Source organism: Phocoena sinus, chromosome X, assembly GCF_008692025.1.
Source record: "Phocoena sinus isolate mPhoSin1 chromosome X, mPhoSin1.pri, whole genome shotgun sequence".
Lineage (NCBI taxonomy): Eukaryota > Metazoa > Chordata > Mammalia > Artiodactyla > Phocoenidae > Phocoena > Phocoena sinus.
The window spans coordinates 125,726,366-125,747,984 of record NC_045784.1 but is presented as its reverse complement, the minus strand read 5'-3'; the positions used below and the strand labels follow the sequence as shown (position 1 = coordinate 125,747,984).

Here is a 21,619-nt window from a genome sequence, read left to right as displayed (position 1 = left end):
TTTTTTTTTTATGAAACCTTTATCTGCTCTTATTAGATGAAAATAGGCATTTAAAGTATTCAGACATTTGTGTAATGTAGCTACTAGCAGAGACTGCTCATTTTAAAGTATTTACTTTTTTTTTTTTTACATCTTTATTGGAGTATAATTGCTTTACAATGGTGTGTTAGTTTCTGCTTTATAACAAAGTGAATCAGTTACACATATACATATGTTCCCATATCTCTTCCCTCTTGCGTCTCCCTCCCTCCCACCCTCCCTATCCCACCCCTTCAGGCGGTCACAAAGCACCGAGCTGATCTCCCTGTGCTATGTGGCTGCTTCCCACTAGCTATCTACCTTACGTTTGGTAGTGTATATATGTCCATGCCTCTCTCTCGCTTTGTCACAGCTCACCCTTCCCCCTCCCCATATCCTCAAGTCCATTCTCTAGTAGGTCTGTGTCTTTATTCCTGTCTTACTCCTAGGTTCTTCATGACATTTTTTTCCTTAAATTCCATATATATGTGTTAGCATACGGTATTTGTCTTTCTCTTTCTGACTTACTTCACTCTGTATGACAGACTCCCTTGCTGCTCTTAATATTTTTTCTTTGTATTTAATTTTTGTTAGTTTGATTAACATGTTTCTTGGTGCGTTTCTCTTTGGATTTATCCTGTATAGGCTCTCTGCACTTCCTGGGCTTGATTATTTCCTTTCCCATGTTAGGGACGTTTTCAACTATAATCTCTTCAAATATTTTCTTAGTCCCTTTCTTCTTCTCTTCTTCTTCTGGGACCCCTATAATTCAAATGCTGGTGCATTTAATGTTGTCCCAGAGGTCTCTGAGACTGTCCTCAATTCCTTTCATTCTGTTTTTTTTTATTCTGCTCTGCAGTAGTTATTTCCACTATTTTATCTTCCAGGTCACTCATCCGTCCTTCTGTCTCAGCTATTCTGCTATTGATTCCTTCTTAGAGAATTTTTAGTTTCGTTTATTGTGTTGTTCATCATTGCTTTGTTTGCTCTTTAGTTCTTCTAGTTCCTTGTTAAACATTTCTTTTATTTTCTCCAGTCTACTTCCAAGATTTTGGGTCATCTTTACTATCATTACTCTGAATTCTTTTTCAGGTAGACTGCCTATTTCCTCATTTGTTTGGTCTTGTGGGTTTTTACCTTGCTCCTTCATCTGCTGTGTGTTTTTCTGTCTTCTCATTTTGCTTATCTTACTGTGTTTGGGGTCTCCTTTTGGCAGGCTGCACGTTCGTAGTTCCCGTTGTTTTTGGTATCTGCCCCCAGTGGGTGAGGTTGGTTCAGTGGGTTGTGGAGTCTTCCTGGTGGAGGGGACTGGTGCCTGTGTTCTGGTGGATGAGGCTGGATCTTGTCTTTCTGATGGGCAGGACCGCATCTGGTGTGTGTTTTGGGGTGTCTGTGACGTTATTATGATTTTAGGCAGCCTCTCTGCTAATGGGTGGGGTCGTGTTCCTGTCTTGCTAGTTGTTTGGCATGGGGTGTCCAGCACTGTAGCCTGCTGTTCACGAGTGGAGCTGGGTCTTAGCGCTGAGATGGGGATCTCCGGGAGAGCTTTCACTGTTTAGTATTACGTGGAGCCGGGAGGTTTCTGATGGGCCATGTCCTGAACTCGTCTCTCCCACCTCAGAGGCACAGGTCTGACACCCGTCCGGAGCACCAAGACCCTGGTAGCCACACGGCTCCAAACTCCAGGGCAACACACTCCGGAGGCACTCCTCTGGACACGCTGCCTCTCCCCTTCCGTCCAGGGTTCTTTAGAGAATTCATGTTCCGAGCGACGCTACACCACGTCTCTAGTTACCGATCTGTCCATTTCACTTTGGCTGTGAATATTCTGCACTCCAAGGATTACATTCCGTTTCCAATGTTAGTTGTGAAAACGGCTCTAATTTTCTCCCTAATTTATTGTTAGATTTTCAGCTCATGGAATGTGTCTGTGAATCAGGCAAACTGAAGGGGGAAGAAGGGACTGATGGATTCGGCTCCCATGAGAACAAGAACAAGGCCGTGTTTGATTGACTGCTGCTGAAATATGGCATTCTGCTAATTATGAATGAGCATTATGGAACCACCTCTGAGGCAGTCTGTGGCATCTCCATCTCTGCTTGTGTTAGCGAAAGCTGCTGGACTATACGTAATTAATATTAATGATGAACACACTCTATAAACCATGGACCCCAGTTTTTAAAACATATTTTTACCTTTTTATGCTATACAAGTAAGCATCACTTTGCACAATAGATCTGTTTCTGCATAGTGCATGTAAATTGATGTTTTGAAAATCAAACCACATTGTGAATGCATGGCGCGAGCTTACTATTTAGAGGAAATCTGCAGTGAATCGTTTTCAAAGTGAAGGATTCTTTTTTAAGGGTGAAAAATTACCTTTTTATCTGTTTGGAAATATATGAGAGAATTTTTGTGACAGGTTTGCTTCAAGTGGGAAAACATCTCTGTATGGCTTTTCTTCTTCTCTCCCACGTAGAACTGTGAGTTCCAATCATTCAGTGATAACCATGATGTGGCCAAACTACACTGGGAAGGAGTGGGCATGTGGATGTGCATCTTCTCGGTTTTTTCATTCTGAGAGACCATCATGATCCGTCTGCTTTGTCCCTTGCTTTCTTTTGCAAAGGAGGAGCTATTTAAATGCTATTTATGAGAAACGCTGCTTTGAAACCTTTGTAGCCATGCACCAGTCACATTATTGGAATTAAACTAAGAAAACAGTTTTATACCATAGGTTCAAATGGGGGAAGTTATCTGATGACTTTAAACTGGACATGGTTTGACATGCTCTGGTGTGCATAACGAACTGTCTCATCATAGCTCATCAAACTTTTTCTTACATGGAATTAAAGACAACGGATCTAAACTGAACCATGACTTTACAAGTCAAGTTAGTTTAGTTTAGATCTAAAAGTTTTAGCAAGAGTAATAGAGGGATGTATTCTTAGGAATAACTCCTAACATTCTATAGTTTTGGAACAGGGCTTCTAGGAATTTAACATAAAACTTTATACAAAAGACTGGTCTCCGGGAGCCGTGTTCTTCCACAGAGGTGGTCTCTTAACCAGGATAATTCAGGCTATCCAGAGACAAGATCACTTTCCAGAACATGGAAATTCATTTACTTGTACTGATATATTTATTTTACCTACAGTTTCACGTTCTTATAATAATAGAGGTGCCAGTAGAAAATACAAGTGGTGTCAGATTCTAAATTAGGTGACAGATTGGAAAGATTTCATTGAACCTCCTTTGACTGTATTTTATACTTAATTTATGTCACATTCAGAATCAATTTGCTAAAGACAGTTTTTTGCTCAGAGTTGTTATCTTCTAAAACTGTGTTAGACCTTCACTTAACATACCACTTAACTAAATCCCTTATAGTATACTTTTCCTAGCAAGGCCAGAAGAAAGATTAGTCTGTCGGGCCTGAACGAGATATTTTTAAAAAAAACACACACAAATATTTTTACACAGTGCATATCTACTTTATGGTGATACTTTCTTAACCCAGTGCTAAGGAGTGAGGGAAATAGCACCTCGGTGGATTATTTTTCATAGTTCAGTCAGCAATGTGTTTACTAAGTCACTGTTACAACTACGTGCTGATATATTTTGATATACAGTATGTTCCTCAATAGTGTGTCTTCTGAGATTTCATTCTTATTTTTAAAACCTATTTAAATGTTATTTGACCATCCCTCCCAGCAGAAACAAGCTTATTTCTCAAGGGATTCAGAGTCAAACCTGATCATAATTAAAGGCAGAGTCTGAAATGTCTTTTTAGACCAAGGAAACAGAAGCAGGTTTGCAGCATCAGGAATGATTTGCCCAGGCAAGGGAACAGAGTGTTTGTTTCACAGAATGGCGGGGTCTAGTCCATGAAATTTTATTCACGTTTTTTTGTTATCCAGACAAATCCCCTATGCATGCAAAAAAATGGGAATTTAGAAAAGGACTCTGTGCTACTTGATTAGAAAACTGCCAACGTGCTTGTTATAATATTTCGGAAATAGTTATTCATACAGATGCGAACCAAGCAATCCACAATTATGACTCCACAATTACGAAATTACCCCAGTGATGATTTTACCAAAGGTGAGAGGCTATCCAGGGAATCAGGGGCAGAGAATTGTCTTTGGTCAAGTTCTGGTCCTCTGTTATCTCTGAGGAGGTGTTGCCATTTCCCAAGACAATGGAGTCCGGGTGGATTCCGGGATTGGCCATTTCACGGGTAGGCAGGAAGGCTGCGGTTCAGGGCTCTCTTACCAGAGTCAGCCCGACACAGAGCCCACCATTACTGGCTGCAAGAACTTAGTTTCCATTCATGAACCTCAGTTTCTTTTGTGTAAAGTGTGTAAGAGTGGTGCCGACATCTCATCGGGTTGTGAATATTCAATCAGCCAGTGGACATAAAACACTCAGCATAGTGCCTGGGCTTCATTAGCTCTAGCTTTGATTTTTTAAAAGTAGTCACAGGATTAAAAGCACAAGTGTGGCTGTGATAAGATGCTGTGATGAGCTCCCAAGAAGAAGAAAGTGCCTAGTACCCGAAGTGCATGCATTTAAGACATATCTGCCATTCTTCATTTTTATCCTCGGGTCCTGGGGTAGCTGGGTCAACAGAGGAAAGATTGAAGGTAGTCCAGGTTTGCGCGTGCTGGAGACGTCTTCCTCCAACTGGGAGCCTCTGGGACAAGTCAGGGAAGGGAGGGAAAGGTTCCCCAAGTGACTGAAGATTGGACTGTATGCAAATGTCACTGGTTCAGAGCACTGAGTGATAACGACAGTACTAACGCTAAGCGTCATGAAGAGCGACAGTTAACGTGTATCGAGAGCTTCCTATATATCAAGCCCGCGAGAGGCACTTCAATCATTTAGTCCTACCATGCAGGTGCTATTACCATGCCCATTTTACAGATGAGGAAACTGAGTGACAGAGAGGTTAAGCAACTTGGCCAAGGTCCCGTGACTAAAAGATGGAGAAGGTGGAATTTGAACCCAGGCAACGTGGCCCTGGAGCCTGTCCACTTCAATCTCTACATTACATGGCTTTCCATGACTAAACTACTCACACGTGCACGTGCACACATTCAAGCATTTTTATTTCTTCTCATGATACTATCTTTTCAATATGGATTGAGGAATCTAAGAATACAAGATCTCAAAAATGTTATTATTGGGCTTCCCTGGTGGCGCAGTGGTTAAGAAACCGCCTGCCAATGCCGGGGACACGGGTTCGAACCCTGGTCCGGGAAGATCCCACATGCCGCAGAGCCACTAAGCTCGTGTGCCACAACTACTGAGCCTGTGCTCTAGAGCCCGTGAGCCACAACTACTGAAGCCCGTGTTCCGCAAGAAGAGAAGCCACCACAATGAGAAGCCTGCGCACCACAACGAAGAGTAGCCCCTGCTCGCCATAACCAGAGAAAAGCCCGCACGCAGCAACGAAGACCCAATGCAGCCAAAATAAATAAACACTTTTTTAAATGTTATTATTATTAATTCAGAATAACCCACACCTTCTGGATCCTTATTTTACTATGTACCATTCACTTGCTAACAATTTCTGGTTATCTACTCTGTAGCGGGTCCTGTACCAGTTGCTAAGGAAACAACTAGTTTTTTGTTTGAGGCGAATCCATACCACACTTCTCCCTAAGGAGCGCACAGACTTGTGAACCTATTATGTCAGTAGAGCCAAAGGTGCTGCCTGAGGTTCCAGAACCCTCTGGAGTGGAAGACTGGTGGTATTTGCTGGGCTTTCCCAAGCATTCCTTGGGTTTGGAGGAACATCACAATTTGGTCATCACTATCCCAGTCTCCTCGGCACACAGACAAGAGACCCTCAAGTGATATGAGAGGCAAGCTCCCCTCAGGTCTTCAGGCAGAGCTGGCCCTCTGCAGGCGGACAGTTTCTGTTGCTCTGCATCCCTCCCTCCTATAACTACCTCGTATTGTCCAACTGGTTTAATATTTGCTCTCTGTTGCATGGGAAAGAGTCTGCCAGCTTCCTCGGAGTGAGATCATCACTTCTGGTGTGAAACTGCTCCTTTCAGAGAGTTACAGAGGTATTTTTTTAATGTGTTGCCTAAGAAACACACATTCCAATTCTGTTGCAGCATGTCAAAAAAAAAAAAAAGCCCAAATTTTTAAAAATCCTGGAACCACAGGCATAGCTCACAACTAATTATAAAGCCAGACTCACCACGGACTGCTGTCTTGAGAGAGAAATACAAAAGGAAGGAAGGATGGAGAAACCCCGGAATTTCAAATGCCTCAATCCCTCATCTTTTTCAGAGGTGAGATGCCCTCTGTTGCTTGGTTCCTATTGCCCTTGGCTTTAGGAGCACGAACATGACTTCCAGCTCTTTATGCCACTGGGCAAATCAGTGACTGCCTGCTCTCTTGATCTGCAAGCCTGTCGTGTGCCTGCTCTGCATTTTCCCTCCTGCGCAGAACCTGGGCCCAGCAATCTATGGTTTCAAAGTGGCTGCCATTTGGACCATGGGTCACTGAGGTTTTCTGGGAAGGACCCCCAGAAGTATCTTCTCTGAGTGTCTTTACATCTTTTCTGTGTCTCTTGGCTTCCTGCCACCCTGAATATCACAGCTCTCTCTGAATACTATAAATTGAGCTGAGGTTGATTTAAATTTCATGCAGAAAACCACTTTGCTTCAAACCACAACCATTTTTTTATGTTTAAAAAATCCATCAAGATATAATCTTTTAGCACGGCCCCCCAAAACACACACACACACACACACACACAAACTCTTTCTAGCAGACAGAAAGGCAGATTATTTTAATCAAGAGGCTGTCACTGAAATTGTAAGCAACGTTTCTTCAAAGTTCATGGCAGCGGTGAACTTTTAAATTTCTCAGTGAGTGTCAGGATCTAATTTTCAAGGTGTGGTTACCACAGCAGCAACCTGGAATTTTAATCCCGTTGTAAAGGTCAAGACAGGTCACTGGCTTCAGGTCCTCTTCAACCTCAGAATAAGAGAGACAGCTCCCCCCGCCAAAAGCATGAAGATAAAGGGTGGACCTAACCCCCAAATTCCATTCTCTAAGACAGTGAGATTGTAAAACATATTCGATTTATTTTCACTGTTCAAGTTCTTCTGCAAATGCTCAAACTATCACTGAATCAAATAATGATCCCTTGTGGGTGGGTAGGTGGGTAGGAGAATGGACTCACTCTTCTCAACAGGGTGGAACGTCCAGAAGCATGCTGGGGACATCTAACCTAAGCAGGAGAGGAGTGGCCTCCTTAGTGGCTGGCTTTCAGTCCACTGATCTCGGCGTTGGGAGTTGATCCTTTGATTCAAACCACATCGACACAACACTTGTGAGAAGTCATGGCAGATACTAGCAAAAAGAGCACTTAACTAGGAGTCGAGAAGTGGAACTGAGCCTTGCAACAGTGAGCTGTGTGAGCCTGGGGCCCGCGCTTAAGCCATCTGAGCACGACTTTCCTCACTGCTAACACGGGGAGAGAACAATGCGAATGATGGACGTCAAAGCCCATTCAGGAGCCCATCCGATGGTGGCGCATTTCACGACAGAGTCTGAGCAATAGCGCTTCTCCATGTTATATCTGTTGAAACAAAGGCTCAGAAAACGCCAGGTGACTGCATCGAGTCACACAGCAGGAAGTGAGGGAGCTGGGATTTGAGCCACCTGGCAGCTGAGGTCCCTCCCCTCTCCTGGCTCCCAGAATTGAGTCAAGCCTGAACGTAATGAAGACAACGCTCTGTGTGGAAATGGAAAATGTCATAGAACCAGAAGAGTATTATCTGTCTCTGTACTTAATTCATAACTGTCCAATTGAAATTTTATAGGGGTGTGGCAGATAAGGTATCAGAAAGAAAAGTTCAAGTTTTGTAATCCAAGAATCCTAGAGTGAAAGTCCGTCTCCTTCCATAACTGGCTGTGTAATTCTGAGCCACTCATTGAAAGGCTCTGAGATGCAATTTCCTTCTCCATAAGGTCAGTTTCATCTTACAGAGGGGTTGTGAGGACGGCAGGTGAGGGAATGCGTAAAGCAGAGCAATGGCACAGCGCAGGGAACTCCAGGCAGGCCCGGTTCCTGCGTCATCAATGGCATTGGCTGTCCGGCCGTGGGTGTTTGGGGTATTTGCCAGGTGCCCTCTCTGAGCCTTTGAGAGGACAATCCTGGGACTGGCGATGATGAGGACATCCCGCCTCAGAGATGCTATGAGGATGAAACAGCTAATGCTTGTGAAATGTTTGCCCCTGTGCCTGGCCCACAGACGGCCCCTGTAAGGGGTGACTGTAATGACCCAGACACATAGCTCACATGCAGTTAGTTTGCTTCCCTTCTGTCTGTACTACATGATGTATGAAAATGATTTTGGAGAAATATAGAATGACCCTCTCAATTTCTAGATATACTAGACAATTTCTAGATACTATAAGCATTAGGTACTTTTTTGGATTTTTCTCTTGAAAATCTAGAAATATCCCACATAGTGATAATATTGAGCTATCTATCTGGGATTTTTAAAAAGCGGGCAACTTATGCAGCAATGAGGTCACTCCTGAAATTAGGCAATGGTGGAGGCAGAACTGTAAGTTGGTTTCTCTGTAAATCATGACCTTCTAAGCCCTCTTCCCCCTCAACGCTCTCTCAGGCACCCTGGAAACTTTGCCAAGGACCAAGTAGCGTGTTACGGGTTGTACTTGGATGCCAAGATCTCACAGGGTAGCAAAGAAAAACAATTTTGTTCCTTTGGGTTTTAGAAGGCATACTCCAACCCCACCCTGCTCCATCCCAGTATAGGCAGCATATTTGAAGATGTCAATCAAATAGCTTTGAGACCTTTTCCTTTTCTGGTCCTCATATTACAGTGGACAGATGAAGCACAAAGAAAGGCATTTGTCAAATTTTTCAACTGACTTTACTACTGTAATCGTGCAAGCATCTGCCGTGTTCTACCAACGCTGCTCCCCACTCATCAGCAAAATGGAAGGGCTTTTAGCAGCTCTGAGAAGGTATCAAGAGCAGACCATTTAAACAGAACGTTCCCAATAAGGTAACTGGGGCAAAGTATCCGGCTGTTTGTGAAATGCTTGATAGGATGGAAAAGCAGAATGAATAGCTCGGAAGCGTGGTGAATATTCCTTCTCATCTACTCCAGGCTCAGTTGGGTGGGGTGTTTTTTTTTGGGGGGGCGGTGTTTGTTTCTTTTTAATTTCTAGGAATGATCCATGGGGCTTTCTGCACTGCTGCTATATTTTCTTCATCTGGGCCTGGAAGACTTGTCAGGGCTCTGATTGATGAGTTCTGACCCCGCAGCCATCTAGGGTACATGGGGACAAGGCAGCACGTCCTGATGGAAGTGCAGAGTCCTCGCTTCCAGGCCCAGCTCCGCCACTCCCTAGCTGGGGGACTTTGGTAAATATCTCCCCCCCACCCCACCCCGCCCAAGCCTGGCTTCTTTGCACCTGGCTATCTAACAGGATTGCTGCGGTCCTCACATGAGGCTAATACATTGTGTGAAAGTGCTATAAGATTATCAATCGCTGGGCACATGAAAAGTAGCCCTGGTCATAGCATTTTAGAATCTAGTAAGTGAAAAAAGAGTGTGCATCTCATTAGATCAGATGCATTAGAGGGGTCTGATATTCTGGGAGACAGAGGATGTGCATGCACGTGTGTGTGTGAGATCAAGACATTATGTTCAATTATACAGCTGGAATGATTTTTACTTTGGTCTCTTGCTTATGAACTTCAGCAACTTCCACCCGCATTATTTGCTTCAGTACCATTTACTGTTCAAAATCTCGAGGAGAACTTAGAAATAAGGCCACTGGTTGATAACGTTGGGAATAATTTTTAAAAATGATTCTGCCATGAGGATATATCAATAAAATAAAGCAACTTTCCAATCATATAAAGCAATTTCCACATTGGTAAGCATGAAAAGTAATGGACAAACCTGTCATAAAAACAGACCCAAATACCAGTTCTCTTTTTACTTTAATATGGCCAAATGGAGATTTCTGGAGACAGATGTTGTTCCCATCACAGGCCACCGAAATCACCCTCAAGGGGACTTTGAGTGGTGGTAAAGTCCCTTACGGGCTTGGGTCTTTGCACCTCACCAAAGGAAGCATCTTACAGGCATGGTGACACCATCTGGCTGCAGGCCCTGAGCTGAGGCTGGACCAGTGCCTGCCTATAGAGTACGTATCAGCACCCATCAGCGTGTGCTATGTTATGAGAGGCCTGACTCAATGACAATGTTCAGATCCAATCCTTTCCCTGATCAAGGGACCGTTTTGGCCTCCCCTGGGGTCAGTCTACTTTGGTCTGATACCAGGGCAAGATGACAACTGAATTCAAATTGGGAGGGCCCTCTCCAGACGGCCCACGGGATGGCTTTAATGTGGGTTAACAGCATGCGCTCTGGAGTCTGTCCGGTTGTGGTTTTGTTACTGTGGCCCTTTGGGTGACTCACTCGGTATCTCTGAGTTTTGGTTTCTGCTGCTGTAGAATATAATAGGGCTGACTCCTTTGGGCCTGTAAAGAAGGAAAGCGCCTGGCACGCCGTAGGCACTCCGTAGTTATGAGTTAGTTGAGGTATTGGCGTTATCCGTGCAAGTCTAATCCTCAGTAACCTGTGAGCTCCCTGAGGGTAGGATGTGCAGTGTTCCACCCTGAGGTAACACCCTGCCTCGCTCAGAGCCTTATACACAGTAGGGGCTCAACCCATTTTTGCTGAAAGGAATGAAATCGTGAATGAATGAATATAAATATGGATGCAAATCGGGTAGAAAAGAGGAGATACTTGACTTTTCCCTGAGAGAAAGAGAGAGAGAGATGTTTGTTTCTAATTACAGACGTGTCTCATAATCCACCTGAAACATACAAATCTTGGGACCATGAACAAAGATGCAAAAATCGAACCTGATCTTTCAAGATTTATGCTCCCTGAGCACAGACGCTATGTTTGCAGCTTTTGTAATGAAAGTGGAAATCCAAAGCTCCCGTCAAAGGAGGCCCAGTTTTCAGTCTTGGTGCCTGTCAAGCACCGGCAGCTTCAGTGCTTCTTGACACGAACATTCCAAATGCCAATATTGCCTGTTGTCACATTAGCCAATATACAGTCCTCAAAATAAAATCCTCTTGATGTCTGATTACTCTTCTTAAGGACCTCATGCTGATTCATTTCAAACTGTGAATTACCTTTAATTCACAGCTTGAACAGGCTGCCAAATTTTGTTTTCTCTGCTCCCAGGTGGCTGTCCCTGATGCAGTGGAGAACTTCCAAAAATATATTAAGTCCTTAGGAAAAGTTGGCAAGCTCTACGACGCAGGGCATACAAGACAGGTTAAAAGCAAGAGTTGGCATACATCTCAGTTTGAAAGCCGGAATGGCTGCAACCAGTGACAGTCACCAAGATTCCCAGTTTATTGGGAGAGTTTAATTTGGCTTTTGGAAGCCTCAAACCGATTAGCAGTATTTCTAAGTTCCAAGTACCAAATCACGTATTCTGATTAAGAATTAATCTGATTACAAAAATAACAGTCATTTTTTTCCCCTGCCTCGTGACACAGTTACTTTGCTACGGAAAGTGTGTAGCAGACCAAGACATCTACTTAGGAAAGAGTATGTGAAATTGCTAGAGGTGGGAGTTCCTTCTCAAATCTCAAATCAGATTCTCAAAGCAAACGTTTTCAATGATGAAAATTTTGGTAGAAAGATGGTCAGGATTTTCATGAATGTGTTTTTCGTTTCTTGGGGTTTTCTGGTAAAAAAATTTGTTTCAAAATTCATCTAAGAAATGGTGTAACGCTTGTTACTGGTCATAGCAAACCAGAAAACATTCTCATACTTTTTCTATTCCCCGTGGTAATGAAATCTTCATACCACATCAGTACAAGTTTAGAGATAATGATCTTTCAGTTAAATCAAGCAATTTTGACCAGGTTTTGAATCATCTAAAACAGAGCGGTATCATTTCTTGTGGGACGGCTTCCCATCAACCTCAGTTCTTCAAGTCCATTTGAAGGTTGTGCCCCGACCCCATCAGATACCGTGAGAAGGGACAGCCCGGTGGGAAAAGAGAGGGCTTTGTGCATTCAAGCTTTCCCATGAAGAGCAGTGTAACTGACTCGGCCCTTCTGTGTACTCATAGCCAACACGTCTATTCGAGATAAACAGTCAATTTGTCCTCCCACTGGACTGTGTATACTTCATAAGGAGGGACGATATTCTAGCTTTGCTTTTCTCATCTGTAAAATGGGAATAATTTGGAGCCCCTCCAGGGTGGCTGCTAAGTATAACGGGGTGATGTATATAAGAGCACCTGGCATGGGACCTGGCACCTAGCCTTGCGCACGACCCAACAGCACAATGATTATTGTCACAGGTGTCCACCATTCCTGCGAGAGTATAATGTCCTTTCCTCCTAACTAGTGCTACATTCAAGCATTTGTCCATGTGGCATGCCTACCTGTCACCCACAGGTAAACTGGCCACAACTAGACTGTCTTTGTCAGGCCTTTTGTCAACTCTCTGGGTCCATGGCTGTGATGTTTTCAGACCCGCACCTAATACCGTAAGTGGGGGGACTGGTATTATGGCAAGGAAAGAACAGCCTACGGCTACATCTGCCTTTATGTTGAGCCTTTATGGAAATTATCCAGGAATTTTCAACAGCACGCCCTAAAACACAGGAGCTACTTGATTCAAAGGGGGTCTGGATGATTTCCAGCCGGACAGAGTCTAAATGCAAACAGCCGAGGGTGACAAAGGAACCGCATATCTGGAACTGACACTTTCTCAACTGTCCTCACAAAACTAGCTAAAGTCAAGAACTGACTCGACAGAAACCTTTGCGCTCATGGTCGCTGTCTGAAAAGGCTCCTCAGGAAGCATCTGATCTGTCCCTATTCAGGACAGCTCATAAAAGACCAACAGAGTCATGTATTTTGGTAAAGCCACTGTCTTGACAAGTAATTGACAAGATGTCATGACCAGCTAGATGAAGCCATCCGACCCAATGAGGAAAATCCAAGTTCTTTGGATTTAGTTTCTGTTTTGTCCTCCATTGTTCCTTAATGGCTTCATGAAGAAACTAGAAGGTAACCCAATGTCTGGGGTGTCCATTCAATCCCTGAATCTTCCAATTGAAATAAATGGGTGCTTTAGAGGCAGAACGAACGTGATATTACTGTACAAATACACAACTGCACAGCATGAGAAATACAATTTGACCTTCGACAGCCCATGCCCCACTCTCTTTTTGGGGAGAGAGACCTTTTTTGAAGGAGGCTTGAAACTCCATTGGATTTAGAAGACCTGGGTGAGGCCTGTTCCGAGACTATAATACAACTCAGACTCATGCAGGCTGAGGGAAACAACACGTGCCAGGTCTTCTTTCCTCCAGAAATTATCAAGGGTTAAAGTCAAATGCACTTCGACCTTGAGTTTAATTACTAAAGAGTATAGCTGTTTACATTTGAATTGTGACAAGTGTTTGCATATATACCTGTATGCGTATACAATCTGCTCATTACTTTGCTTCATTTCCCTCAAGCGACTCTAACTCTATACTCTGAAATAAAAATAAATTCTCCCATGATTTAAACTCACACCCTCTGAATCCTAGGTCAGTGCTTTCCCCCAATACCATCACTGTCATGGAGCAGAGGCTCAAGCCCAGATCTTGAAACTCCTACAGTCCCATGCTCTGGCCTCCTGGGCAGTCAGCCGGAGCAGGTAGGATGTCACCATTTAGATGGACACACCATAAGAAGCACTGTGTGTCAATGGAGTATATGCTGAGCGAGAAAAGCTCCCGTTCTGCGAAGGTCGGTGATCCTGCAGAGCCTGGCTGCTTCCCAGCTTGCACTCAGGGACTCCTGCACCAGTGTTTTTCAGACCTGGTGCCTGGGCGTGCAGTCCTTATAAACAATCCAGGCCCTAATGGAAGAGCTGCATTTTGTTATCCAGGGAAACGAGGCCGAGATGAGGCAAACAAGTAAAGTGGCCCAGTAATTAAGGGATTCTGATTTACAAGACTCCGGTCTCTCTCTACTGCAGTGAGGGTTAGGAGCTCGCCCAGGACATTCACAAGCGTTGGGAGGGTGTCTCTGCTGCCGCAGGGCTGACTTGGGGCTGCTTCCCACCAAGCTCCAGCCACCAGCAGTCTGTCTACACTCAGGATGTTCTCAGTTGCCTAGAGGATTGCCCTGCCAGACGGAAAATCCTAGAAGCTGACTTAAAAAGCACACCGCAGTGAAATACGCGAGAATGACTGGAATGGTTAAGCTGATAATAATTTGGAAGCTAAAAGTAAAAATAATTATTATAACTCTGACCTGCCCCGTGTTAAACCTATACCCTACCCAAGAAGGGAATTTATTCCAGCCGAAGTCTGATGAACAATGCCTGGCCTTTGGGTCAGGCAGCTAAAAAGAGAGCAGTTCACTCATAAAACAGACTCAGTGTCTTCCAGTTTTATGGATGCCTCCTATAGAGAACCTCAGTCCTACTGAATGCACTATATACCCTGTGCTATGAAGTGCTGTTCTCTGGAAATGCAGCCTCTAGCTATAAACCACAATTGACAAGTTTATTTCCGTTAGTTACAAACTATTGAAATATTGCATTTTATGGTCTATATGGAAATCAGCATATTTCACAGCAGGGGCCCGATACTCTTGCTTTAGGAATGGGATCATTTTACAATGGAAAAATATTTGTATGTGTTTTCATATTTGGAAACCTGCACTGATTTCCTGAATGCTCAACTGTGTGTGTGTGTGTGTGTGTGTGTGTGTGTGTGTGTATGTGTGTGTGTGTGTGAAGTTTACTGGCTTTGTAATAAGAGTGGGGTAAGTCAGGAGTGGAGGTAAGGAGAATAAGGTCTATTGTTTACTAGGATAACAAGGGGGAGGGCAATTCAAAATGATTCCTGGAAAAGCTGAAATGAATAATATCAAAGATGATTTTGATTTCCACGTTTCCATATAATTTGGTCCTTAAATCAAGGTTATAGTTTTATTTTCCTCTTGTCTCTTTTTTTCCCCTCGATTCTTTAAATGGAGGATTCTTGGCTGTTGAAATGGAACCTTGAATTAGAAGGCACAGATCGGGCCAGAAAACCAAATAAGAGGTCTGGTGATGGGGTCAGGGCTTTGGGGGCTTTGCCACTAAACAGAACCAAGAATGTGGAAATACCAAAAGGTGAGCAATTCACTTCAAGTGTGCCATTAGGCCACTTGAATGTCATAAGTTATTTCATTTTGAAAAATTTCAAGTATGTGACTATTACTCACACAGAAAAGTCAGCTTCCATTTTCTATTATTAAGAATGAAAGAAGTTGTGAGAGAACTACTCCCTTGCTACTCTCTTGGACAAATGGCTATTACAAAATCTACAACGGTTAATCTGAGGAAATTGGTTTCTCCATACCCCTCCTTCAGTGAACATTAATAAAAAAGGAAGAGAGTGAGAAGTGAATTGCAGGGCCCTGGCTTCTGAACTTCAACCTAGCGTCACGTAATCACTTATTCCACCTCTTTCTGGCTGCCCTTATTTTTAATATACAGTCACCAGATGACCTGCAAACAGCAAGGTCCCGGGCTGACCGGTCAGAGTGATCCACCCAACCTCTCATGTCCAAGCACGGCTGCTTAGGTGGGTCCCTTCTCCATCCTAATCGGTGGTGGCTGAATATTACATATAACGATGTCTGTGGCTGAAGTTACACAATGCTCCAACAACTACTCCAGAATCACAGTTGTTTTGGTGTCCCAGGTATCGACCCAGCCTGTATCTTCTACACCATTAGAGAGCCTAGTGGTGATTCATTCATTTTGACTGTTACCTGCCTATCGTGGGAAATCTCATTCTCCCCTCTAACCACACCCCATGTTACCATGAGGCAAGGTTCCTGTTTTCAAGGAGCAGGAGAGACAACAAGATTCGCTCGGCACTGAAGCACCTTTTACTTGCGAAATGCCCCGAAGAAGCGTGTTTCAGAAACCTGAGTACTTACGACTTGAACGGTACTCACTTTGTAGAAGCTCTGCTGGTCGGGTCGCTCCACTCTGAAAAGAAAACGCACAGACATTTACCATCCATGTTTTCTACTGTCAAATGATCATTCTGAATGAAATTGGTCTTGAACATGCAGCCCTTCCAGTTATACTCTTTCACAGAATCCTGCCATGAATAACAGATGGGAGAAAAAAGAAACCAATTGGATGCGTCACAATGTGACTTTTTATTATTGTTGTTATTCCATGTTTTCATGATATTAGGTAGGAAGGAGAAGAAAGTGAGGGAGGAGAGGAGATGCTTGGATCAAGAAGGATTTTTTCAAAACACCTACTTTGTAAGGCGAATCCTGGGGTCAGATGCTGGGATTCCTATAAGGAAGAACACATACAATACAAACGTTAGTTAAATGATACAAGAGAAACAAAAGGTCTATTTGTTATCGCTGAAGATAGAACTTGACTAATGTTGGCCAATAGGAAACCACTGTTAAGAATTCCATTAATTAGGCTACTGTCTGCAGCTCTATCTGAAGGATAAACATTTACCAGCCAAACCAGCTACAACACGGCTATAACTGCCGTTTTATCAGAATTACACATAAGACTGGTATCTATCTGGAAATGTGTGCGACGTGGGAACAAATGACCCATATGTGTGAGATTCAAGTGTGTAATTTGCCACTCAGCTAGGCAATGACACCTCTGTGGAAGTAAAGGGGACTCAGTTCAAACAAACAAGTGATTGTGATTTTTGTAGAAGTGTCAATAACGCTGTAATTAATAGATTTGCTCAGCTGTTCTATTTTATAGAAACAACTCCAATTTTCTACCTTGACGGTGACACATATGCAATAGATGTATCTTATTTTCACGAGAGACATGTTCTTAAAACTTCATCACAAATTTGGTGAAGTACAGCAAGCAATTTGAACTATGCAAGTGGAACGAATTATCTAAAGGGATTTAAATTTTATTGGAAAGTCACCCTCAACACAATTCATTCAGTGTTTTGAGAAATCCGCATTTGCACACATCAGGCTCTCTGGGAGCGTGGACACCTGTGTGGATCCTGACACAACTTGTAGGCAGAAGCTCTGCCTTGACGTACAGGGCATGCACAGCTCCTCGCAGATGGAGGAGAGAATTTCAAAGGCAAAGCAAGTGTTCCAAAACTGGAGACAATGAATTCAAGCAAATACAAGAATTCATTATATCAAGAACATATATATATATATATATATATACACATACACACACACACACAAACACGTATGTATAACTGAATCACTTTGCTATACACCTGAAACTAACGCAACACTGTAAATCAACTACAGTTCAACAAAAACATTTTAAAAAGAAGAATTAGTTATATCAGTGTGCTGCAAGTAATCTACTCTTTAAGGCTAATCTTGCCACCCTATGGAATAAAAATAACATCACAGCATAATTTACCTTTAAGAGAAATAAGCAAGAACAGTGATGCTGTGTTTGAATCAAAAGTGGACTTTCCAATCGACTTAGCATGATTCTGTTGCCCAAGAGACTTCTCTTCTGGCATGATTACTATTCCAGAAGACGACCATAAACCCCACAAGAGATGGAAAAGGCCTCTCAACTAAAGGGCTGTCACCAAGCCCACGTAGTTTGCTGCTCAAAGCCTTCTTCCCCTCGCTGCTAGGCAACTGACTTTTGACATTAGACCCTAACAAGCTTGGCCATTTGATTCCCACCCATTAGCAAATCATAGATGGTGAGAAAGGGGAAACACTTCTAGAGGCACAGCCACTAGGAAAATTGAGACGTGAAAACTGACAGCACAGGGGGCCAAAGAAAATGACACAGCAAAGTCAGAACTTAAAAATCACAAGAGTCTATGCCATTCAACATAGAGGCAAGCATTCCTAGCTATCTCAATAGCTCCCGAGGACACAATTACAGCACAGTATAATATTACAGCACTCTAAAATAACCGACGCTCACAATAATGTCTGAGTGATCAAGAAAGGCTAAAGCGTGTTCAGGATAATTTTTATAGGAAGTCAGGAAAATATTAATTACATTTCAAAATGATTCTTATTACGTGATTCCTACGGAAGGATAACCTTTGGTTATCCAAGAATTTCAATTATCCGGATCACCTCATTTCCCCGAGTGCCAAGTAAATGAGGAGTTAACCATTTGCAGCTCCTTAATGATATACCAATATTTCTACTTGTTATTTTTTTTAAAGAGATTTCATTACAATTGTATAGGGCAAGTTTGGGCTTGTATACCTGGGGTGTTGGCCCTTTCCGCCACGCAAGCTCTGTCGTGAATGGAAGAAACGGATGCTTTCTGAGAGGGTGGTGTCACCTAGTCCTGGTGCAAGCACTGAGGAAAGAGCCAGCACCCCAGGTACATGTGTTTGCTGGAGACACCCACGTTTTGGAAGATGGAATTTGAACTGGAGCATCTGCAAATCGGTGTGACACAACATCACCAGAACACCTGGATCTGAAGACTGGTTCACTCGTTTATTAGCTGAGTGAGTCTGGGCATATTCCTTGACTCTGCACCTTAGTTTCCTCCTCTGTAAATTAGGGATAGTCAAATTACCGACCCCTTGGAGTGGTAGTGAGGATTCAATTATTTACTCTATATTAAGTGCTTAGAACCTGGCGAGGCACATGGAAGCATTATACGCACTGTTAATATTATTGTTATTTAAAATGTACTTTTCTTTCAAGCCAACATTTTGGCAGGAATCAAGCGAAACAAAAGAGTGGGTGGGTGGCCCTCCTGGTTTCACCATTTTATCCCACTTGCTTCTACCTTTATCATGTGGCTGATGGTAGCACAGATAATTGGCAGAAAATGCAAATCAGGCCTGATTCCAAATTGTGCACTTACTACAAAAGCCCATTTCAACAACCAGTTCTACTGTAAACACTTGCAACTGTCAAAATTGGGACTTGCACGAATTATCTCCAAAATTGGAGAACACAGCTAAAAACACTGCAATCGCTGTACAAGTGCTGGATTCAGTGCCCGAAAGAGATGAATCGATCCCTTGGCTGAGATGCCAGGGAGAAGGATACCAAGCCCAGAGATGTCTGACGGGGAGAGCGGGGCTCCAGGAAGGCATGACACAGCCCAGGGCAGGGACAGAGGGGGTGGCGGCTCATGGTTCCGACCCCTTTCAAAGGTGGGAGGGGACAATTAAACACAGTGTAGGCCAGTGTTACTCTCAAAACGATGACTCTGAAAACTAAAGGATGTGATTGGGTTTCTCTTACAAATAAAGTCCAAACTCCTTGGCTGGCATTCAAGGCCTTTCCCATAGATGCACTTATTTGCCTGGGGTTTGTGTCTCTCTGCTCCCCATCACACAAACCAGGATGCAGTCACTCGAGACCCTAATAGTCTACATCCCATCATATCCCTTTGGGTACCTTTGCCACCCTGTTCTGCATGGAGTGCTCTTCTTTGGGGCCCTTCTCCACCTGTCAAAGTTGTAAGCAGCCTCCAGATGCTGCCACCTCTGAGCACTTCGTCAATGCCCCCAGGGAGTGTTAGATCCTTCTTGGGCCTTTTATTCTCTATGAAGACATGTGCTACATTGTTCTGTCGTTTTGTGTTTTTCTTCATCTCTAATTTTAAGACTATCATATGTCCTCAGTAAGTAGTTTTTGAATAAATGGACGAATGGGTGGATGGATGGATGGATGGGTGGATGGATGGATGGATGGGTGGATGGATGGATGGATGGATGGATGGACGGGTGGATGGACGGATGGACGGGTGGATGGATGGGTGGGTGGATGGATGGATGGATGGATGGATGGGTGGATGGGTGGATGGGTGGATGGATGGGTGGATGGGTGGATGGATGGGTGGAAGAACGGGTGGATGGATGGGTGGATGGATGGATGGATGTGTGGATGGATGGATGGATGGGTGGGTGGATGGTTGGGTGGATGGATGGGTGGATGAATGGGTGGATAGATGGGTGGATGAATGGAAGGATGGGTGGACGAATGGGTGGATGGATGAATGGGTGGATGGTTGGGTGGATGGATGGGTGGGTGGATGCATGGGTGGATGGATGGGTGGGTGGATGGATGGGTGGATGGGTGGATGGATGGGTGGATGGTTGGGTCGATGGATGGGTGGATGAATGGGTGGATAGATGGGTGGATGAATGGAAGGATGGGTGGACGAATGGGTGGATGAATGGGTGGATGGTTGGGTGGATGGATGGGTGGATGGATGGGTGGGTGCATGGATGGGTGGATGGGTGGATGGATGGGTGGATGGATGGGTGGATGGATGGGTGGATGAATGGATGGATGTGAGGATGAATGGGTGGATGGATGGGTGGATGAATGGGTGGATGGATGAATGGATGGGTGGATGAATGGGTGGATGGATAGGTGGATGGATGGGTGGATGAATGGATGGATGGGTGGATGAAGGGGTGGACGGATGGATGAATGCATGGATAGGTGGATGAATGGGTGAATGGATGGATGGATGGGTGGATGAATGGGTGGATGGATGGATGGATGGGTGGATGAATGGGTGGATGGATGAATGGATAGGTGGGTGGATGGATAGGTGGATGGATGGGTGGATGGATGGGTGGATGAATGGGTGGATGAATGGGTGGATGGATGGGTGGATGAATGGGTGGATGGATGGATGGGTGGATGAATGGGTGGATGGATGAATGGATGGATGGGTGGATGAATGGATGGATGGGTGGATGAATGGGTAGATGGATGGATGGATGGGTGGATGAATGGGTGGATGAATGGGTGGATGGGTGGATGAATGGGTGGATGGGTGGATGAATGGGTGGATGGATGGATGGATGGATGGATGGATGGATGGGTGGATGAACGGATGGATGGGTGGATGAACGGATGGATGGGTGGATGAATGGATGGATGGGTGGATGAACGGGTGGATGGACGGGTGGATGGATGGGTGGATGGATGGGTGGATGGATGGGTGGATGGATGGGTGGATGAATGGATGGGTGGGTGGATGAATGAATGGATGGGTGGATGAATGGGTGGATGGATAAATGGATGGGTGGATGAACGGATGGATGGGTGGATGAATGGGTGGATGGATGGGTGTATGAACTGATGGATGGATGGGTGGATGAATGGGTGGATGGGTGGATGGACGGGTGGATGGACGGGTGGATGGGTGGATGGATGGGTGGATGGACGGGTGGATGGACGGGTGGATGGACGGGTAGATGGATGGATGGATGGGTGGATGGATGGGTGCATGGATGGGTGCATGGATGGGTGGATGGATGGATGGATGGGTGGATGGATGGGTGGATGGATGGGTGGATGGATGGGTGGATGGATGGGTGGATGGACGGGTGGATGGACGGGTGGATGAATGGATGGGTGGATGAATGGATGGGTGGATGAATGGATGGGTGGATGAATGGGTGGATAGATGGTTAATTGGATGGAAGGAAGGAAGAAAAGAAGGAAGACATTATTTTTTTTCTTTTAAAGTGTGTTATTAGAAAATCCATGTTTACTCAG

The 21,619-nt window shown here is 44.2% G+C and overlaps 1 protein-coding gene across 4 annotated transcripts in view; it reads right to left on the bottom strand.

The window, feature by feature from the left end:
* The window catches only part of AFF2 (AF4/FMR2 family member 2), a 495,614-nt gene that overhangs the window by 137,074 nt on the left and 336,921 nt on the right, over window positions 1-21,619 (bottom strand). For all 4 annotated transcript variants that reach the window (XM_032620526.1, XM_032620528.1, XM_032620527.1 and 1 more), the window contains 2 exons: window positions 16,400-16,436; window positions 16,082-16,115 (listed from right to left, as the gene is read on the bottom strand). In XM_032620526.1, coding sequence (XP_032476417.1) covers window positions 16,082-16,115; window positions 16,400-16,436 — 71 coding nt within the window. The remainder of the gene's footprint in view (window positions 1-16,081; window positions 16,116-16,399; window positions 16,437-21,619) is intronic.